Genomic DNA, 22,650 nt, shown 5'->3' with positions numbered 1-22,650 from the left:
TGATATATTCTAACCGCGAGCGTTGCAATATAGCAGTCATTTTCTGAAAGAATGGAGTATGGAGAATGGAGGGGACCATCTTCAGTCCCTTAGACCTCTGATATCTCACCAAAGAACCCCCCCCCCCTAAAAAAAAAGTAAGAATTTTTAAATAAAGAACACAAAGAGCCATTTCACACTGGCAGCGCCCGGGTAGTTTTAGCAGCACTTTACCACAGCTTTAGCAGTTCTTTTTGGGCACCCGCAGGGCGCTTTTAACACACCGCTCCTACAGCACCTCAAAGAAGCTGCTTGAAGGACTTTTCTTTACATCCTGCCAGCACAGCTCCCCAGTGGGAAAACACTCAGGCTTTCACACTGGGATGGCAGGTGAGGCTTTTTTCAGGCGATTTACAGGTGCCATCCTGACTGGCCAGAAGGATAAACCGGAAGACGGTAGCGAATATTAATTCGCTATTGTCACAACTCACAATTGGGTGGATTCGGGGTGCAATGCTATATGCCCAAGCCCAACCTTTTTCCTTGTTAAAAGATTTTATTAGATACAATAATGATTATACAGATCCAAAAGTATTATTATCATTATCTGAATTCATTTAAAGATATAAAGAGAAAAAAGGAAAGGAAAGGAATCCGCGGAATTGGGCCGAGAGCCGCCGCTATTTCTGAAATTAATGTATTCAGCATGATATCTTCTCAATCAACTACCATGGCAAAAGCACTTTCAAGTCAAATGATGGAGATAAATCTATCCATGGCTGCCATATTTTTTCAAATTTAAGAATCGTGTTCAACTCAAGAGCTATCAATTTAGCATGAGACATAGTATTGTTCACCCTATTCACAACTTTGCTAGTCACCAAGTCTGGAGTTCTCCAGGCTTTTGCCAGTGTTTGTTTGGCTGCTGTGAAAAGATGAACCAGCAGGTTAAATTGGTAATGTGTTAAATAATCCGGTTTTAAATTAAAGAGAGCAATTACAGGATCAATAGGGATTTCCAGGTGTGGAAATATGTGCCTAAATCCGAACAACCACAGAAACATTGTGCTGAGAAATTCTGTGCACATTTAACAGTTCTAACTGTTTATCAGTTTGTAGTTTGCCTCAACCGCCAATACATTGGGGGAGATTGAAGCCTGACCTTTTTCAAGCCAATTAGAGCCTCTGGTTCTAATCATGTGGCTTGAAAAAAAAACCTCATACAAACGTATGAGTCTGGCACCCCTAATGGACCAGCTGCTCTTAGTAAGACTCCTTTCGCATGGAGCGGACTCTCTGCCTGCTCAGCGGGGGATCTGTCTGCTGATCCCCGCTGAGCAAGTGGGTGACAGGTCCGTGTCCGCTCCGCTGATGCAGAGCAGACACGAACACAGCTCGCTATTGTCTATGGGATGGTAGGATGGAAACTGACTACCTGTCCATTTCCATCAGATGCCATCCGATCCGATCTGCTAGATGGATGGGGAATGGAATCCCCATCCGTCTATTTTTAGCGGACTGGATCAGATGCCGGCAGGTGAAAAACGGACACATGTCTCTCTATAGAGAACAATGGGTGGTCCGATTGGACCCATCTGAAAAATGGACAGGCAGACCCGATCGGTGTGCTTGTGTGAAAGGGGCCTAAGGCCTTGTTCACAAAGGGCATACACAGCGTACCTTTACAGGGATGCACGGGGATGTTTCGTGCATCTCTGTGCAGGCAGTCCCATTAATGTAATTTGGGATGTAGCAACCGCACAAACAGAGCCGTTGCTCCCAATTTTACATCCATGTAGGTCTGCATGCATGTTCATGAGCTTACACTGCCTGCATTCGGGGTCATGTACCCACACCCACGCGGATGTCTAACTGGGAACAACAGCTATGCCTGTGCAGCCGTTGCATCCCAATTGACATAAACTTAGACTGCCTGTACAGGGATTCATGGAACACCTGTGCATCCCTGTGTGGGTAAACACAGCCGTCCATGGGCGTACACTTTAGTGTATTTTTTGTGAAAATAGCGATATGATGAACCTTTGCACAAAAAACTCAGTAGCACTTTTTTTTTCTACTGGCCATGTTCTTTTAGAAAATGTCTAGTTTGAGGGGTCTTTTCAAATTCTAAAAGCTGTAAGTGTAAAATGAAAACCTTTCAGATTTTTAGAGAAATGTTGTTTACGTTACATTTTCACCATTTTGCAAAAAGGCGCAATTTAAAATTTACAAATATTTGTTATTTATTAACTCCATACAGGTTAAACTTTTATATTTAGTAGGGATTTAGCAGGAATTTAGTAAATGTAGCTGTGTTTTTATCTGCTAATAATGGTTTTAGTGTATTTTTTGCAAATATATTGGTTTGATAAACATTTGCGCAAATACCGCGGGGTCTAAAAAATCAGTAGCACCTTCTTTTTATTCTAGAGGTCATATGCTTTTAGAAAATATATGGTTTTGGTGGTCTTTTTTAAATTCTGAATGCTGTAAGGGAAAAATGAAAACCTTCCGATTTTTAGAGGAATATGGATATTTACCATTTCACCAATTTTAACCATTTCACAATTTAAAAGTTACAAATATTTGTTATTTATTCACTCAATACAGGTTAAGCTTATATCTTTAGTAGGAATTTTGTAAAATTTGCTGTGTTTTTATCTGCTAATAATGGTTTTAGTGTATTTTTTTGCAAATATATTGGTTTGATAAACATTTGTGCAAATACTGCAGGGTCTAAAAAATCAGTAGGACCTTCTTTTTATTATACTTATCATGTGCTTTCAGAAAATATATGGTTTGGGGGGTCTTTCACAAATTCTGAAAGCTAAAAAAAAATGTAAAAATGGTCTGGCCACCTAAGTGTACAAAATGGAGCACAGGGCCTGGCAGTGAAAGGGTTAAAGGACTTTTTACATATACAATGGGTATAAAATGTGTGGTTTCTGTGATGTAAAAAAATGAGACAAAGGTAAATAATTTCAGAACTTTATCCACCTTTAATGTGACCTATAAACTGTACAACTCAATTGAAAAACAAACTGAAATCTTTTAGGGTGGAGAGTAAAACTAAAATAATGTGGTTGTATAAGTGTGCACAACCTCTTATAACTGGGGATGTAGCTGTGTTCATAATTAAGCAATCACATCCAAGCTCATGTTAAATAGGAGTCAGTACACACCTGTCATCTTTTAAAGTGCAGCTGTTCTAGTAGGCATTTCCTGACATTTTCTTAGTCGCATCCTACAGCAATGGTCCGCAGAGAGCTTCCAAAGCTTCAGAGGGATCTCTTTGTTAAAAGATATCTCTCAAAAGAAGGGTACAAACAAATTTCCAAGGCATTAGATATACCATGGAACACAGCGAAAACAGTACTCAAGTGGAGAAAATATGGCACATTACTAAGAACTGGACATCCCTCCAAAATGGATGAAAAGAAGAGAAGAAAACTGGTCAGGGAGGCTGCCAAGAGGCCTACAGCAACATTAAAGGAGCTGCAGGAATATCTGCAAGTACTGGTTGTGTGGTACATGTGTCAGAAACCATGAACCAGACCGAGACAGAAGAACAATTAAATCACAATTGTTTATTAATAAAAAAATAAAAAGGTAAATAGAGTAAGCGTAGTCAAAGCATAGCCAGAGTCCAGTAATTGGATCGAGTAGTCAGCCAGGCCAGAGTTCAGTAACCAAATCGGGTAATCAGCCAGGCCAGAAGTCAGGGATCCAAGTAGAGGAACAGCAAGCAGGATAAGGAGCCAGAAGGGATGTCAGCAAGCCAGTCTTTAAACAGGAACACAGGAGATGATTTCTTGTGATGTGACCAAGGCGAAGGCAGAGATGAAGTGAGCTGGACAGCGTTAAGTAGGCAGGTCAGACAAGCATGATCAGGAACAGCTGGGTAACTGTGGAGAGAGATGAGAGCTGGCAATTAGCCGACAGCTGAGCAGCCAGCCCAGAGAAGGAAGGGCTAAGCCAGCCCTGACAACATGTGAAACAATCTCCCGTATTCTTCATATGTCTGAGCTATGGGGTAGAGTGGCAAGACGGAAGTCTTTTCTTATGAAGGAAAAATTCCAAGCCCGGCAAAATTTTGCAAACACACATTTGAAGTCTCCCAAAAGCATGTGGGAAAATGTGTTATGGTCTGATGAAACTAAGGTTGAACTTTTTGGCCATAATTCCAAAAGATATGTTTGGCGCAAAAACAACACTGCACATCACTAAAAGAACACCATACACAGTGAAGCATGGTGGTGGTAGCATCATGCTGTGGGGCTGTTTTTCTTCAGTTGGAACAGGGGCCTTAGTCAAGGTAGAGGGAATTATGAACAGTTCCAAATACCAGTCAATATTGGCACAAAACCTTCAGGCTTCTGCTAGAAAGCATAACATGAAGAGGAACTTCATCTTTCAACATAACAACGACCCAAAGCATACATCCAAATCAACAAAAGAATGGCTTCACCAGAAGAAGATTAAAGTTTTGGAATAGCGACCAATAGAGACCAGACCTGAATCAGATTGAAAATCTGTGGGGTGATCTGAAGAGGGCTGTGCACAGGAGATGTCCTCGCAATCTGACAGATTTGGAGTGTTTTTGCAAAGAAGAGTGGGCAAATATTTCCAAGTCAAGATGTGCCATGCTGATACACATACCCAAAATGACTGAGTGCTGTAATAAAATCAAAAGGTGCACAATTATCCAACTATTTTATGTTTACGTCTCTCCACCTAAAAGATTTAAGTTTGTTGTTCTTAAATTGTTCTTTTTTGTTAGGGTTTGTTGTTCAACTGAATTGTACAGTTTAAATGGTCACATTAAAGGTGATATAAGTTCGAAAATTATTTATCTTTGTCTCATTTTTTTACATCATAGAAACCTGACATTTTAACAGGGGTGTGTAGACTTTTTATACCCACTGTACATATGCTAGACATATATTTATAGGCATTCTGTATATTGCAAACATTTATTCCTACAATAATCTTGGGATAAATATAAACTTCTGTTAGGTTAAAGCACTTACCAAGAATGAATTCTTTATAATCTGTTCCATTTCTTTCACTGATTTGCTTTGGAGGGCAATTAATCTTTGAAATAGATCCAGCACAGCTTTTTCAAGGCTCGGTAAATGACGAAGCCACAGGCTAAGTACTGCTGATTCACTTAGCACAATCTTCTTCCTTTATTTGCAAGGAAAACACAAACCAATTTAAAACAAATTTTGTCTTATGATAGACAACACAGCAAATGAAGACCGACATTTCTAGTCTGTTACTGTACACACCCTGTGACATCAAAAGCACATTTCCAGAAATCTTTGGAAAATTGTTAGAATAGCACAAACATCAAAAGAATAATTCAATTTAAAAAAAACAAAATAAAAAAAACATGTAAAATATCCAGGTACGGCCATGCTTATGTATTTAAAGAAAAAAAATATGTAAAAATAAAATACATACAGAGCTTATTTAGTACATTTCAAATATATTGCATGGTGTTATGGAAATGTTTTTACACCGTTCTGCATGTGTTGAAATGAGTGTTGAATGTGCTTATAAACACACAACAACAAATTAACAGACTGCACGCAAACTTTACATTAAAGCACCTGTGTGTTCAAAACTATAAATGGGCATAATGACAGTGCAATACAAATATATTCTAGTTTCATCATTCTATGATGTGGGACTATGGCCTAAACTATACCAATCCATACTTGTCAAAAAAAAGCTTACAGTCCTTGAAGGCCTCATGTACACTCACCATTTAGCCCAGATGAACAAGGTTCCAGCATTTACCTGTGAGCGAAGGGCAGAGGTACACTTTCCAGCCCTGCTGCCCACAGCCTGTCAGAACCTGTATGCATATACGTGGCAAAACAGTGATCCAAAAGCCTTGGTGCTGCCATATTTATGTGTATGACTGGAGGCAACAGTTTAAAGCATTTGTTAACCCAAAAAAAATAAAAAAATAAGGATCCTGCTCCTTTAAAGCATGTTATATGACACAGTGCTTGTCCTGTGTCATCTGGCCCCCTATAACACCTAAAAAACCTGGCTAATCCTGCCAGTTTTTCCCCATCCCTCTGTAAACTGACCAAGGTGTATCATGGCCACTGAGACCAGACACCGTGGTCTCTGTCATCAGCAGCCTATCTGCTCTGCTCCTGTGCCCTCCTCCTTCCCTCCCCTCTCTGTCTGCGTGTGAACTGCCCCATCCCCCCTCCTGCTGCTCTCATAACACTAACCTGTATTCACCATCAGCAATGCCTCCTACTGCAGTGTCATACTTATCAACTGTCCTGAATTTCCCAGGACATTCCTGGGATTTGGACCTTTTTCCGATTTTAGAATTTCCCGGGAAATGTTTTTTCCGGATTTTTTGCGGCCGCCTCTGCTACAGGTCCGTGGCTGGTGGAGACAATGTCTCTGCCGGCTGCCATTTTACTGAAGACCAAGAACAAGAGGCGAGCCAGCCAGGGTTGCCGCTGCCGGTGCTGCCGCCGCTGCCGGTCTGTTTGTGACCTGTTGTGGAAAGGGGCGGGGGGGTGGGCGCCGCGACACAGCTCAATTTCTATTGTAGTCACTCGGCCGGCTCTCGCCTCTATTGTAGTCACTCGGCCTGCTACTAATAATGTACGGTAATGGCAGCGGAAACTCAGCTGCAGGCACACCAGATGTAAGGAGGGCTCCGCTGGGGACACCAGATGTAAGGAGGGGCTCCACTGGGGACACCAGATTTAAGGAGGGGCTCCGCTGGGGACACCAGATGTAAGGGGGGGGGCTCTGCTGGGGACACCAGATGTAAGGAGGGGCTCCGCTGGGGACACCGGATGTAAGGAGGGACTCCGCTGGGGACACCGGATGTAAGGAGGGACTCCGCTGGGGACACCGGATGTAAGGAGGTGTTCTGCTGGGGACACTAGATGTAAAGAGGGGCTCCGCTGGGGACACTAGATGTAAAGAGGGGCTCCGCTGGGGACACCAGATGTAAGGAGAGGCTCCGCTGGGGACACCAGATGTAAGGAGGGGCTCCGCTGGGGACATCAGATGTAAGGAGGGGCTCCACTGGGGACACCGCATGTAAGGAGGGGCTCCACTGGGGATACCAGATGTAAGGAGGGGCTCCGCTGGGGACAACAGATGTAAGGAGGGGCTCCGCTGGGGACACCAGATGTAAGGAGGGGCTCCGCTGGGGACACCTGATGTATGGAGGGGCTCCGCTGGGGACACCTGATGTATGGAGGGGCTCCGCTGGGAACACCAGATGTAAGGAGGGCTCCGCTGCCAGGGACACAGATCTGTAAAGAGGGCCTCTGCTTCTGGGGGCACCTGATGTAAGGATGGACTCTGCTGGGTGCACCTGATGTAAGGATGGACTCTGCTGGGGGCACCCGATGGTATCTGGTGGCAGGCGACACGCCCAGGGGTCCCACTGATTCTGGATTATGGTGAGTTGAATGATTTCATTCTATATTACAATGTAATAATAGTAATAATGTGCTTCAATCATCCTGACACCACAACAACCATATTGCTGGGATGATTGAAGCACCAGGTATTTGGAGTATCTTTATCTGCTGATTTGTTAAACTCTGGAATACACATTTCTATTGTGGTGTAGGATCTGGGGATGCTGTCCCTCCATCCCTCTTTCCTTCCTTCTCTCTCCTTCCCTCTCCCTCCCTCTTTTCCCCTTTCTTTCTCCATCTCTCATTCATCTCAGACTCTAACCACACCCCTATTTGAACAATGCCCATATAAGCCATGCCCACATTTCACATAAACCACGCCCATTTTTCGGCATGCTGCATTTTTGTTTTTTGCTATCTCACGCCTACAAATGCATGTTCCTCCTAATTATAACAAGACTCTGCCTACAGCCAAAAAAAGTGTCCCTATAATTTTTTTAACAATGTTGGCAACTATGCAGTGTCCCCGTCTGTGAATGATTTATAAATATAAAGGCTGTAAATACCTAATTTAAAAGCTGAGATTGTGATCACATGACCAGCCAGCTCTCTCCTCCTCCCCTCCAGACTGACATCAGCAGAGGAATCTCAGCCCCACTCGCTGCATCTCTCAGAGGAGGAAAGGAGAAAGCTGCCTGGTCATGTGATCACAATCTCTGCAGTGAAATTAGGCATTTTCAGCATTTATTTTTTATAAAACACACACAGAGGCGGATACTACAATAGGAGGCAGTGCTGATGGTGTATACAGGTTAGAGTAGCTTAACAACCACTTTAAAGCAGCTGTTAAATCCTCCTAAAAGGAAACTTATGAAAATAGAAACAGGTGGGCTGCCATCCTTCAGCGATATCTAGTTGTCTGGCTGCTAAGCTGATGCTGTGCTTTCAGATTGCATTAATACCCGAGTGTAGCGTAATTTTTGTTTTTTGCACGTTTGCATGTGCAATTTTGGCGCCTCTTTATACGCGACGGGTGTTTTTATGTGCGATTTTGAGCTTTGTTTTTTTTTATTAGCCAATAGGGAAAACTGATATGTTGTATCATTTGTTGCTAGATATTTCAGATTTTTCTTTAATTTTTTTTTTTTGGAAAATCTGTTTATTGAGTTTTAAACCATTGAACAAAAAACAAACAAAAAACAAACAACAAACATTGGTCACGACTAGAGTGGACTTCGGTATCTACAAAGACATGAGAAGAGGCAAACAGTTACGTGCATCATAACAGTGGGCCAGAGACCTCATAATGGTTCCCGCAGGTGGCATTTGTGGGCAGGATGATGTCAGTGGGCCCAGAGCATCCATCACCAAAATACAATTACATTCACAATGGCATGTTCCTATTTTTGGAGGAAAATATCAGGTTAAGAAGGGTGCAAGTCAGAGGCTGTGGAGGGATCTGCCAGCCATTTGGACCAAACCTTATCATATTTGCGGGGGCAACCCCTATTAGAGTAACAATCCTTGTACAGGGGCAGGCTACTGTTAACTAGTTGTTTCCACAAAGATAGAGGAGGAGGAGTGGGCTTACGCCAGCTAAGGGCTATGGCTTTGCGGGCATAAAAGAGGAGCAGTCCGACCAGAGTGCGGCTAGCCACAGTGGGAACTAGTTCCTCCACCAGGCCCAGTATACATATTGCCATGGAGGGTTGGAGCGATATGGTGGTGACCTGTGAGATGACCCGTAGTATCTCTTTCCAATAGTCAACAATGGGTGGGCAGGTCCAAAAAATGTGGGTGAAATCCCCTGGTATCTCTCCACATCGCCAGCAGCCGGGGGGGGAGGCGGGGTTCATTTTGTGCAGCCTATGCGGGGTGAAATATGCACGGTGGACCATTTTAAATTGTATTAGGCGGTCTCTCAGGGAGACCAGGGATCTAAAAGGGAAGTCCCATACGTCGTCCCAGTCATCATTATCAAAGTCAGGTATGTCGTGTAGCCACTTGTTCCTAAGTTTTTCCAGAGAGGGGAGGGAAGTCAGCACCAAATGAGAGTAGAGGCGAGAGGTGGGCTTTTGTGCGCATCCAGACCTGAGGAGGTCCTCCAGGGTGGATTGGATGATCTGGATCGGGGGGTTGGAGAATTGATGACTGAAGGCGTGGGAAAGTTGAAGGTATCTAAAAAAATAACTCTGAGGAGTGTTGAAGTCGGAGATCAGTTTAGGAAATGGGGCCAGAGATTGATTGGAGATCACCTGGACCACCTTTTTAATGTTGAATTTAGTCCAAGCGTGTGGCTCAGGCAAATTGTAAAAATGCTCTAAGGTGGGGTTTAACCACAAGGGGGCAGCCGGGGAAATTGCATTTTTAGGATACTTCTCAAGTTGAAGTCCCACCCTCCAAGCACGAAGCGTAGTGCGCATGGAGGGGGTCAACTGGTACGGGGCTTTTGGGCCACGAAAAAGTAAAAATTGTAGCGCCTCCAACGACTTCACCACGGCCGCCTCGACCAAGGTGGCGGGGTTTGTCGTATCTGGAGTGAGCCACCAGGCCGCAGTGACTAGTTGGGTGGCCAGGAAATATTTATGTAGGTCAGGACACGCCAGCCCCCCCTGGGAGGTTGGGCGTACCAGTGTGGACCAACTGTATCTGGGGGACTGGGTCCCCCAGACAAAGGAGGCGAAGAGACTATGTAGTCTTGTGAAAAAGGACTTAGGAATCCAATGTGGAGATTGGCGAAGCAAGTAGGTAAATTTGGGCAGGATTTTCATTTTTAACAGATTTATCCGGCCTAGCAGTGATAAGGGTAAGGACTCCCACGCCCTCAGTCGCAGTCGCGTCTCGTGGACTACTGGGGACAGATTGAGGGGCAAGAAGTCCGAAGCCTGCCTCGAGACCACCACCCCAAGGTATTTGAAGCTATCTACCCACTGTAAAGGTATATTGGGGGCGGCGGCGGTGCGTGCAGCGGGATCTATAGGAAACAGAAGTGACTTGGACCAATTAACTCTAAGACCCGTAACAGTGGAGAATGAGTTTAGAATCTGCAACGCCCCTGTGAGTGAGGAGTCTGCATCGTTGAGGAAGAGCAGGAGGTCGTCCGCATACAGGGCAACCCTCTCCTCCAGCCAGCCAACGCGCAGGCCCCTAATGTGTGGGGAGGTGCGTAGAGCCTCCGCCAGGGGTTCCATGGCAATGGCGAAAAGGGCCGGAGAGAGAGGGCAGCCCTGCCGCGTGCCTCTGGAGAGAGGGAAGGGCTGTGACAGACCCCCCCCCAACCTAATGGCCGACGTGGGGTGGCGGTAAAGTGTCTGTAACCACCCAATAAAAAGCAAGGGGAATCCCATTCTGCGGAGAACCTCCCACAGAAAGGGCCACTCCACAGTGTCAAAGGCCTTTTCTATATCTAGGGAGGCCACCACCCGGGAACCCTCGTTGAGGTGTTGAGCATGAATGTTGGTAAATAAACGTCGTAGATTGACATCTGTAGCTCTGTTAGCCATAAAACCAGTTTGGTCAGTCTCTATTACAGATGGCAATAGGGGCTGCAATCTCATAGTGAGCAGTTTGGTAAGAATTTTGAAATCCGTGTTAAGTAGGGCTATAGGCCTATAGGAGGCGCATGATGTTGGGTCCTTAGGGGCTTTGTGAATCAGTATTATGTGTGCATGACTCATGGAGTTGGGGAGAGCGCCATCTGTCAGACAGTGAGAGTAGAGCTGGGCCAGTTTGGGGGCAAGTAGGTCCCCGTGAGTTTTATAGAATTCTATGGGGAGTCCGTCCGGGCCTGGGGATTTACCAGCAGGAAACGACCTGATGACCTTCAGGACCTCCTCCGGGGTAATCGGTCTCACCAAAGTTTCCCTCTCGGTGTCTGAGAGCCAGCCAAGTGCCAGGGGGTCCAGCCAAGGTGCTAGGTCCTGTGGCCTGAAGTCTGAGGGCAGTACTGAGGTGTAGAGGGAGCTATAGTATTGCCGAAATACATCCAATATGTCAGGAAGGGAAGAGACCGAGTCGCCCGAAGGAGACGTTATATTGGGTACCACCGTCAGGGGTAGGTCATGCTGTGCTAACATCGCCAGGAGACGACCGTTCCGGTCCCCCTGTTCAAAAAAACTTTGCTTGTTACGATAGAGATCCAGTCTGGTAAGTTCTGCTAGATGTAGATGTAGTTCCCGTCTTGTCGCGTTAAGGGCGTCAAAGCTAGCGTCAGTGGGGTCAGCCGCATAGGCCTCAGTCTGGGTATTTACCGCGTTCTGTAGCTCAGTTGTGGTGGCGGCTTGTTCCCTACGGATACCAGCTATTGAGGATATATACTGACCTCTAGTGAAAGCCTTGAAGGCATCCCAGGTAATCTGTGGGGAGGAGGAACCTGAATTCAATTCCCAGTAGTCTGTAAGGAGAGGCGGGATAGTGACAGTCAAGTCAGTGTGGGAGAGCCAATGGGTTCCCAGGCGCCAGAGGGCAGAGGACCGGGAGGCAGGGGAGCGGAGAGTAAGGAGGAGAGGACAGTGGTCTGACAACCCACTAGGTAGGTATGTAGCGTCCAGCACGTCTGACATCAGGAGCGGATTGGCAAAAGCTAGGTCAATACGTGAGGATGTTTTGTAGGTGGCGGAAAAGCAGGAGTAGGCCCTGGTCGAGGGGTGTTTCCACCTCCAGACCTCGGCCACCCCCATTGCCTGCGCCCATGAGGACAGGTCCGGGGAGTGTTGTCTAGGGGGGACCGGCCTGTCCAAACCTGGAGCTAGAATGGCATTAAAATCACCCATAAGTAACAACCGGGCGGGGCAGTACGGGGTAACCCGTTCTAGGATAGTATACAGGGTGGATGTGGAGAAGGGAGGGGGAATGTATACATTTACCACAATATATCTCGTGCCCCAAACAGTGAAAACCACTATCACGTATTTGCCCTGGGGGTCGGTGTGAATCTGTTCCACAACGCATGGAAAGGATTTACTGACCAACACCGAGACCCCTCTGGCATAGGTGGAGTAAGAGGCATGGAAGGCTCTCTGGATCCACGGCTTCCTCAGAGCCAGTAGCCTGCTGCCCACAAGGTGCGTCTCCTGGAGCAGAATCATGTGGGGGGAATGTATTTTAAGGTATTTGAACAATACTGCTCTCTTAAATTTGGAATTGAGCCCCCGGACATTCCAGGATAAGATATTAAAAGTTGACATGTCACGTGTGGCCATCAGGTGATTCTATTACGATAATAAGGAGACGTGAATTGTGGTTGGCAGCAGGCGCCAAGAGCCGCGCAGAGCCAGAGAGCCCCCAATAGGAAGAGTCACGACCAAATAATAACCATACAAACAAAAAAACACATACATTAAGCAAAAACAACAATACCCTTGGTGACAGCATAGTGTCAACCCTGCCCTTATCCGACGGTCTCCCTGGGAACGTAGGAGCCATCAGATTGGGCCTATACCCAGAACTAACAATACAACCCTTTAAACTTTTCGTGGCAGCAGTTCAATACTGCGCGCGGGAACTTGCAGAAGTTCCCGGGGGGGGGTCAGCTGGTGCAAGTTGGCAACAACACTCCGAGCTAAGTTCAGTTCATCGGAGTGCCCCCAACTCTTGGTGACCCAAGAAACAGATAAAATTGGGGGGAGGGGGGGGGGGTCCGGTGATTGTTCCTCTCACCGGATGGGGAACACCAGGACTCCTGAGCTTATGAACCAACCTGACCGTGGGGGTTCAAAATAAATCACTTGTCAAGGTACTAATGAGGTGACTCCATTATTGACAGGAGTTCGCAGTATGAAACAATAGGTAAGGATGTAGGAGGTTCAAGCATCCGTCATCCGTATGGGAAAAAGGGTATTCAATGCAATGTAGTCAGCCAGTCGTCGGCATCTGCTGGGTTGTCGAAGAATCGGACTGTGCCATCGTGTTGAACTCGCAGGCGGCTAGGGTAAAGCATGCCATATTTTATGTTCCTATCTCTGAGTCGCTTGCGGACGTCGTTAAAGGTTTTCCTCTTCCGCTGCAAATCTGCCGAAAAGTCAGGGAAAAGAAGCACAGAGGCGTTACCATATTTGAGATTGGGATGCTTGCGGGCTTCGGAGAGAATCTTATCCCTGTCTCTGTAATTAAGGAAGCGGACCAAGAAAGGTCTGGGGATGTTTCCTGGAATGGCGCGGCCAGTGGGCACCCGATGGGCTCGTTCAACCACATACGTAGGAGGGACATCTGTAAGGCCCAAGAGGTTTTTAAAGAATTCCTCCGCGAACTCGGCTGGGTGATCCCCCTCCTCTCTCTCAGGCAGTCCCAGGACTCTGACATTGTTGCGCCTGAGCCTGTTCTCCGCGTCATCAGACTTTGCGACAAGAGACTGTACTGTGCGCTGCAGCTCAGCAATGGAGGAGGCGTGAGTGGCAGTAAGGTCTTCGGTGGCGGATATTCTGCTCTCAGTTTCAGTCATTCTTCCTCTTATCTTGTCAAGGTCGTTCCTAATAAGATTGCACTCCTCAGCAAGGTGATCGATGCGGACCAGCAGTGAGGTCTTGCTCTGCTCGATCGCAGCAAGAATCGTGGCCGTACTGTCTTGTGAGGGCGGGGCTGACTCTCCCGCAGTCGGGGCCTCCCCAGGACCCATCTCCAAGTCCGCTAACAGGGACCGGAGTCTTCCAATCAGGATGGGGTCCGCCTGCGGTGGATAGAGCTGCGGCTGTAGGGGCAAAGACTTGACCTCAGCGGCCTTGGAGTCCCTCCTCCCCTTTTTAGAAGCGGGGGACATCTGGTGAGGCTCCGGAGGGGGCCCCAGCAGGGGAGCAGTATGTGCCCAAAGCGCTATCTAGGCAGCAGCAAGGGGTGGCCCAGGGGGTAGCAGATGAATAGTCAGGGAGAGCAGTCCCAGCAGACCACAACCGCCCTCCGTCTCACACCTCAGACACCCAGGGGGAAGAGCAGTAGGAATGGTGGGCAGAGAGTGCGGTGAAGAGAGGCCCAGAGGAGGGGGGCCCAGTCCGACAGGCTGCAGAACCACCCAGCACCCTCCCCAGCCCACACAGACCGTCCCCACCGGGTAGCACACCGCTGCAGAGAGGTGGAAGTAGGATGAAGGCAGTGGGGGCCGCAGGATCCACAGTCTCTGGGTACCTGCACAGGAAAGAGCGGCGGTCGGCAGGCTCCACTAGGCCGCACCAGGCTGCGGCCGCCACGGGCGCTCTCCGCGACCCAGCCGGCCACCGGAGCACACCAAGCCAGCGGTGGAGCAAGTAGGAGGATGGGGGAGTATAGCCAGGGTGGACGGATCCCCCCCGCCGCACAGTCCGGCCGGCTGCGGCGCACCTCCGGGCGCGACCGCTCAGGAAACAGCGGCGGCCAGCAGGCCTCGGTAGGCCGCACTAGGCCGCGGCCGCCGCGATCGCTCCCCGCGGCCCAGATGGACCAAAAAATGTAGCAGGCAATCGGGGGGGGCAGGCCGGAGGATGGGAAGCAGGTCCTTGCATCAGATGTAGCCCCCTACCGCACGGCCAGGCGGGGAGCAGCTCCACTCGACCGGGCCCTGGTGTCCAAGATGGCGGCGACCCTGGAGTATGCAGCGCCGCTTCTCTCTCTCCACCACCACGGAATCGCTCAGTCAGAGGTGGACAGAGCTCCGCGGAGGGCAGGAGAGCACTCTGACAAGGTAGCTGGTCGTGGATTTGCAGACGGATGGATGGATGGCAAAGGATTGAGCCAGGATGCTCGGAGCCCCTCTAAAACACGTCCACTCTCTGTTACATCCGGACACGCCCCCAGATTTTTCTTTAATTTACCCATTAGCTTTTATTTCTTTTTTTTTTAAATTATTCATTTATTATTTTTTTAGGGTAAGGGTTTAGAATCATGGTTAGGTTAGGGTTTAGATTAGGAGTTGGGGTTAGGGTTATTTAATTATTATTATTTTTTGTTAGGGTATAAAAATACTACTACTAAAAAATAAAAATAAATGAATAAATATATGTACCCCCCCCCCCCCCCACAAAAAAAATAATCATAAAAAAAATCCAACAAATGAATACTATGTAATAATAAATAAAAAAATAACCCCTAACCCTTAAAAGAATAATATAAACATTAAAAAAAAACCTAACCCTAACACAAAATAAATAAGTATATTCTTCTTTTTACTTTTTCAGGTTTGGGGGTTTATTATTTTATTATTAATATTATTATTAATAATTTAATATTTTTTAAGGTCAGGGGTTATTATTTATGTATTATTACACATTTGTTATTTATTTTATTTATGATGATTTTTAGTTATTTGTATATTTATTTTACATTTATTTAAATATTATTACTATTTTATATTTTTCATTTTTTCAGTTAAACAGAAAATCACGCAAAAACGCATGAGAAAAGGTGCACATGTGCACAAAAATGCATGGATGGCACATTTCTACTCCTTTCTATGACAATAAAAACATGCCAAAAACACTCAAATCTGCCCAATTCGAGCTACAAAAAAAGCTCCAGATCTTTTTGGAGTTTTAGGTGTTTGGCTTCAGGCAGCTTGGAGTGGAGATGTGAACCGTCTCCAATAATCGATTTTTTTTTCTCCTCCAGCGTTTTGAAGCTTCGAGCTTCAAGCTACAAAACGTTAAGGTGTGAATGGGGTCTCTGTGCTTTGAGTAATTACCAGTTTTTCTGATACATATTTGCTGAATTCTTTTAGTTTTTTTCATTTTGGGAAGGAATGGGTAGCCCTTTGCTCATTATTTACTGGGATTGCAAAGTGGAGATATTATCTTCAGTCTATGACAAGCTGAGATAATGTTTTAAGCCAACATTTTTGTGTCAGCTACTTGATTGAGTACTCCATACATTCCTCAGGAAACAGACTAACAGACAGAATCACTTGTGCTTTACTGGATTCTTCATAAGAAAATATGAAGAACGTACTTTGTATAGCTCATACACAAAGGACAGGTGCATAGTTGAGATGGGTGGGTCAGTCATAGCTGTGTTAAAGGGGAAGGGGGCTTTCCATTTATGGTTCCAGTGGGAAGGGGAATGAAACCGGTTTCACTCTACCCAAAATGTAAAAAAAACAAAAAAAAAAACACTTTAGATAGAGATCTTCCATGTAGTGTGCTATTCAGTCTATGGTGAGATACTTAAATCAACCATTTCAAGTGTATCTTAACTAAAGAAAAAAATGTAATATGTTGCAGTTTACCATTTCTTCGACGTGGTAGCTGCATTTGTTTTTTTTTATTTCAGACTTGTCTACCTATTTTTACCTGGTTATCCTGTAAATGGGAAACTTTTTGCCACGGTGTGACAATGCTTATTCAGGAGGCATACTGTCACCCTAGTCTGCCCCCTCCTAATTTTGGCTACAGAACACGTCCCTCTTTCTTCATCTTTCTAAAATAAGCAGGAGGTGCTTGTAGTTTATGAAGGTGAACTTGGCAGGGCTGATACTACTGTTTAAGATTTCAGTGCAGCAGAGACAGAGTACACAGAAGGTTACAAGCTCAATGGATTTTTGGCAGTATCAAGTATTTTTCACAAACTGGACAGACAAAAAAAGAAACATATTCAATAATACATTTAACAAACCAAAAGAGAAGGCAATTGTTAGGGTTTATATACCCTTTACTCAACTGATGCACACTGCTTAACTGCCAACATCATACCCTTCATTATATCCAATGATTTTAAATGCACTGTGCATTTAGCTGTGATGTTTTAACAGCAGACAATACAGCTAAAGCCTTTCTTGTTCAATTATTTTTAAGACGTTTTACAGCACAAATGCAAGGAAAAGTGGAAGGACTCCCCTATTTAGTACATCTGCGCAATGGCATAAATAACAAAGTGCAATAGAGACATATAAAGTCACTAAGTTCATTGGAATGACAAACATGCAGCAAAACATAGGCTTGTAGTTTACTGCTACATGTCAAAATTACAAATCAGTCATATTTTTTCCATGGGGTCCACTCCATCTAAAAAAGTCCAAAATTCAAGAAACATGGTGCATTTGTTTTTTAAGGTGACTGGATATGCTTCTGTGTCCACTCTTTGTAAATCCACGTTTTTAAAGTCAGGAAAAATAACAGTTTCTTTATCTAGTTTTAAAGTATGCCACTAGATGGCAATATTACCAAGCACAAATTCAAATAAAGTAAGCATATGTATTACAAACTCATATTATTATTACAGATTCATAGTTAATCTGAATAATATTTAAATTACTTATCTGCATAATTATCTCGTCATCATTTCCCCATTATTCTTATTCTGTAAAATTACTTCTGACATAAGAAGCTGACTTGGCAGGTTGCTGCCTTTCCAATGCATGCTAGCCGTATAGCAGTTTTAGACATTTCTTGCATTTTGTAAGTGAAAACAATTTTTCTAAATAGTTTTTTACTCAAGTAACACAAGAGTTTAATCATGTTGAAAAATGTCAGCAAATATAGGGCTGATAAGATGAATCAGAAATAACACTGAGCAAAACTACTGAAGTTTCTTTTTAGTAGCTAGTAAGCTCCATTGCTGAAATTGATAAAGAAAACCTGATTGTGCTATGGCTGACCGTTCAATGTTTCATAAGTTTTTTTTCCAGTGCTTGTAAAATAACCTCATATAGTAGTCATTTATCAATATATTTTATTATAGCAGATTTAAACTATTGTGTTTTTTTGTGTGGCTGCAAAGAAAGAGTGCAACAGTCTCAAGTAGATTACATCAATATCTATATATGAAGAGCAGGCATCACCCAAATAGGATATAAATTAAGCATACAAATGCAAAGGACAAATTTAATACAGATATTTTATGGGTTGGATCACTACCCAGCTTATGCCTACAGCCAGCTTTCATGGAACCGTGAGAGATAAATTATGTCTTAAAGTGGTTACAAACGGTTAATATTTTTTCTTAATATAATAAACATGGTATACGTATCTGCTCTCTGCAATAGTATTGCAAAGAGCAGCCCCAAACCTCCTCTTCTGAGGTCCCGCAGCAGCACTTCTAGTTGCTCCTCTTCTGTGTGTGCCCCCATAGCTAGACATGCATTGGGGTTGTTGCAAATTACTTTTGTAATTTTCAAGTTTTTTTTTTTAGAAAATGATGGGTTCTTCCTTTTTTGGAAAGGTACCAGCAAAATTTGTCCAATGCCTGTATGTGCTTGCTTGAAACAAGTTTACTAATGTGACTGGGTTGATTTACTTATTTTCAATGTGTCTCCTTACTCAAACACAAAAATATTTTTGTTATACTGTATAGCAAAAATATTACCCACTAGATATCAGATAGAAAAGTAGAAGTTACAGAAATCATCAAAACTGTCATTTTCATAGCAAATAAAAAAACATTAAAGCAACAACAACTTTCAGAGAAGAAAAAAAACACTGCAGTGTGGGAAATGCAGCAAATCCTGCGGGTTTCCAGCACCGCATTGAAATTGCACAGCATCATGTGAACCGCAGGGGGTGTCAATGTAAAAATAACGACACCCCAAAACGGTGCGGAAAATGCAGTGAAATTGACAAAAACAGATTGCATAGGTGTGAACACCCATGTGATCTGATTCCATTGCGGAAAAAAAGGGTCCTGCACCATTTTATGTGCGGATTTTTCACAATTTGAGCCATACAAATGAATGGCTTAAATCACACTGCACACACATTGCATGTGATTTGCACAGGAATGTGGTGTGATTCCTGTGTGAATTACCTGCGATGGGCCGCACCGCAGATATGGGATCCCAGGCTAAAGCAACAAACTTGTGAGCAATGTAAGTTTATTTTCTTTCATTTTGTCTCAAGCCCTTTAATCTTTAAGCACAATAAGCTTTTGCTGACTTACCTCAACACGGCATCATTTAAAGCTTCTAGGAAGTAGTTGTCAAGAACCTCTTTTGGCCCAGACCAATAATAGAGAAGAAGTGCTTCCAGCAATGGGGCTACTTCAGGCAACGTAAGAACACATAAACAGGTCACAGATAGTGCGTGTACATGCTCAGCCGAAACACTGGGTGAAAAAATAAAAGCATTTCATGCTTACATGTTAACATATAACTACAAACATGACTTTGCATGAAACTTCTATGTCTCAGGAAGCAAGAAAAAACATGTTTAACAGGGAACCCATAGGCCTTTTGCACACTGCTGCCTACAAAATCTTTTAGGTCTCAAGTGGTTGAGCGCATCTTGATAGCTGAACAGGTGGCTTAAGCTCTTTCTACACTTTACCTCTGCCTGGTCCAGGCTGAAATATCTAGGGTCTCTCAATTGTATTGAAGACGGTAATAGGACATACCTACATTGACAGATGGAGAGGGTATACAACCTGCTCCCTTTTATGATTTTGGCTGGGGACAGATGGGTACAATTCCCTTCAAAGGCTTTCAGTTCTCTATGCTACTATGGACTCTTCCTGTCCTAAATGGCAGACTGAATAGGGTATGTTTATTCAAATGGTTTGGCCTTGCCCTCCCGTGTAAGCTTTTTCTGTCAGGAAGCGGTGGCTGATGTTAGTGCAGTAAGTGGCTTGGTGGTGGCCATGGACCCACTCTTGCCCCCTCTGGGAATATGTAATACAATTGACACTACTCACCACAAGAGGCTATTTATCCTTTTTGTGGTGTGCTTCACCAAGAAATCCATTCTTACCAAATGGAAAGTATGGGATCCTCCCACGGCTTAAAAGTGAAAAGAAAAAAACTGCGCTCGATGCTAAATTAAAAAAATAAATAAAATCTCCTCAAATTGAACCATGCATAAATAGCAGTGCTAATCCATAAACAGCTGCACTCAGAGGCATATGAATACAAATTTTGTGCTGGAGCTGGCCCCATTGGCGGTCATATGCATTCATGTGCCATTCATAAAGATTTCCTTCGAGTAGCTGGTAATAGTAAACACCTGTGGTACTTCACTATTGGAGGCTTGTTTATGCTCAAAGCCGGGTGTAACCCTGGAATGTGAGAGGGAGATTACAGTCTTATTGTGCCGCAAACAACCCTGCGATTAAGGATCCATTTCCATTGTCCATGATCCACGCAGCTTCATGCTTTGCTAGACATCCTATAATTTTGGTTTTCATGCTTTTGTAAGAGGATGTGTATGCTGAGGTGGAGGGTTCACAGACTACACAATATCGTATCAATATTCATGAAGGATGGACACACTATATTGTTTCAATTTTGTCTGGATGCTTTATTTTTATTTCATTCATTAACATTTTCACATGAGGTGTTCACCTGAATTTTGTTTCTGTATTTACTGAGACTTTATTTAGATTCACTGAGATTTTTATACAGAGCAACATAATTTGATTAATGTATACACTTTACAGGCTTATTTATTTTGGTTGAAATTGCCCAGGGAAATCTATCAAAATTTGGGAAGCATGGGTCAAAGCTGAAGATGTGAAACTGTAAAAGAGCTAATGGTTGAGTTGGTTGGTTGCTCCTCAATACTTGCAGAACTCCCGGTAGATTCTTGGTTCCTTGCTCCCCCTATCTTACCCTTACTCCTTGTCCTCCCCCCCCTATTTTCTTTCCCCCTCCTTGCACTCCTCCTTTGGTATTCCTACCTCGCTGCCTGTGTTTCCCATCTCCCAAGATTATTACTCGTATGGTCTAAGGGTTGATTGCAGGGTGTTTTGTCTATGGATGGGAATTAAGGTAGCTTAGTTGGAGTGGATAGGAAGAACTGGTATACTAACTAGTGTATTGTTATTGTATACTTTCTCCCAGATCACTACGTCATTGTGACCTGTAAAACTTTTTGTAACTTTCTCAATGTTTGAACAAGTGCATGCTACTAATGTTTTATGTCACTGTACTCATTTTCTTTGAGTGAACCTAATAAAACGTACCTATTAAAAAGAAAAGAAAAAAAAAAACACAAAAAATTTTTTTTGAAGTATTCGGGCATTTTTTTTTATTGATGTAAATGCAGACGATTATTTTCAATGTGCCTGTAGACAAGTAGTAGTCAAGATAATTGATAAAATGTTCAAAGAATAAATTCACCTTTTGGAACATGTTACATGTTCCAGCCGTATTTAGGGTGGAACATGTAACATTTTCCAGCAGCTGCAACCTCCCCCACCCCCCTTCCTGTGATAGTGAGCTGGGGCTGAAAGCTGCAGGGCTTGTCTGCAGGAGTCTGGCATTGCATCCATGATACACTGATCACAAATGCAATGCTTTCCAGGCTCCTTCAGGGGAAAAAAAATAAATGCACATTTTTTCCTTCAAAAATATGTGCATTTATTATTTTTTGCCAAAAGGTGCCCTTTAAGGCATTTAATCCCCCAAGGCATCCAGTTCTCCCAACTGACCCCGAGAACCATGGTTTACTGTACATGAACCGGGTACACACAAGTTTTTACTGGGTTGGACTAAAAAAACTGACACAAGGGATGTTGGTGCGGCGATCTCCCATGCTGTGCTATTGGATTTTGACAGGGGTACTCCCTCCTGCCAGAATACACTAATTAGCGCTCGCAGACAATGATTGGATGCTTGTTTTCTAGCATGTCCCTTCAACAAAAGCTGGTCGTTAGACTGGCTTCTGACTGTCCTAGACATTGACCGAAAGTCAGTCGATTCCTGCTGAACCGGCCAGTTTTCAGGCAGTAGGTATCCAGCTTTATTTTCTCCAATAAAATTGATAAAGAAGTCATCTCCCTGCAAGCATACAGCAAAAAAGCAAGGAGATGCCTTCTCCAGGCTCATAAAGAGAAGTGGAGCTGGCATAGGCCAAAGCTGGTGTATGAAGTTGCCAATTAATCTGAGCTAAATAAAAGAGGGTATATGAAGGATTTAAATGGTGAGGGGAAGTTTGGTGCTTATTTATTAATAGGCATAGCTATCCTTCCAATAATTTCCCCCTATAGTAAGTAGTCTGCCAGCCAATGCAAAGGGCCATATTGCAGTGACTATCCAAGGTATAATAAACTGTAACTAAACTACTGTATTTATTGGCGTATAACACGCACCTTTTCACCCTGAAAATGGGTGAAAATAGGGTGTGTGTGTTATACGCCAATACTTCAATTGTAGCTGCCTTGGAGGGGACAGGGAGGGGGGGCAGGACAAGCGCCATCAGATTAGATACAGTGAGAATATACTTGGCGGCCTCTGTAATAGGCAGTCCCGTCTCCTGTGCCGCCATTGGACCACTGTTCTATCATAGGAGATTTTTACTGTATGTAATCTGTCGGCACTCGTCCTGCCCCCTCTAGGCTGCAGATGGGCATCGATCAGGCTGCACTGATA

At 44.3% G+C, this 22,650-nt stretch overlaps 1 protein-coding gene across 4 annotated transcripts in view; it reads right to left on the bottom strand.

Annotated features, from left to right (window-relative positions):
• The window catches only part of FANCC (FA complementation group C), a 308,404-nt gene that overhangs the window by 98,839 nt on the left and 186,915 nt on the right, over positions 1 to 22,650 (bottom strand). For all 4 annotated transcript variants that reach the window (XM_077474813.1, XM_077474811.1, XM_077474812.1 and 1 more), the window contains 2 exons: positions 19,227 to 19,391; positions 5,010 to 5,166 (listed from right to left, as the gene is read on the bottom strand). In XM_077474813.1, the coding sequence (XP_077330939.1) occupies positions 5,010 to 5,166; positions 19,227 to 19,391 (322 nt within the window). The remainder of the gene's footprint in view (positions 1 to 5,009; positions 5,167 to 19,226; positions 19,392 to 22,650) is intronic.

This window comes from Lithobates pipiens, unplaced genomic scaffold (assembly GCF_037356315.1).
Source record: "Lithobates pipiens isolate NorthernLeopardFrog02 unplaced genomic scaffold, aLitPip1_a1.2 Scaffold_13, whole genome shotgun sequence".
Lineage (NCBI taxonomy): Eukaryota > Metazoa > Chordata > Amphibia > Anura > Ranidae > Lithobates > Lithobates pipiens.
This window is presented reverse-complemented; position numbering and strand designations above follow the sequence as displayed.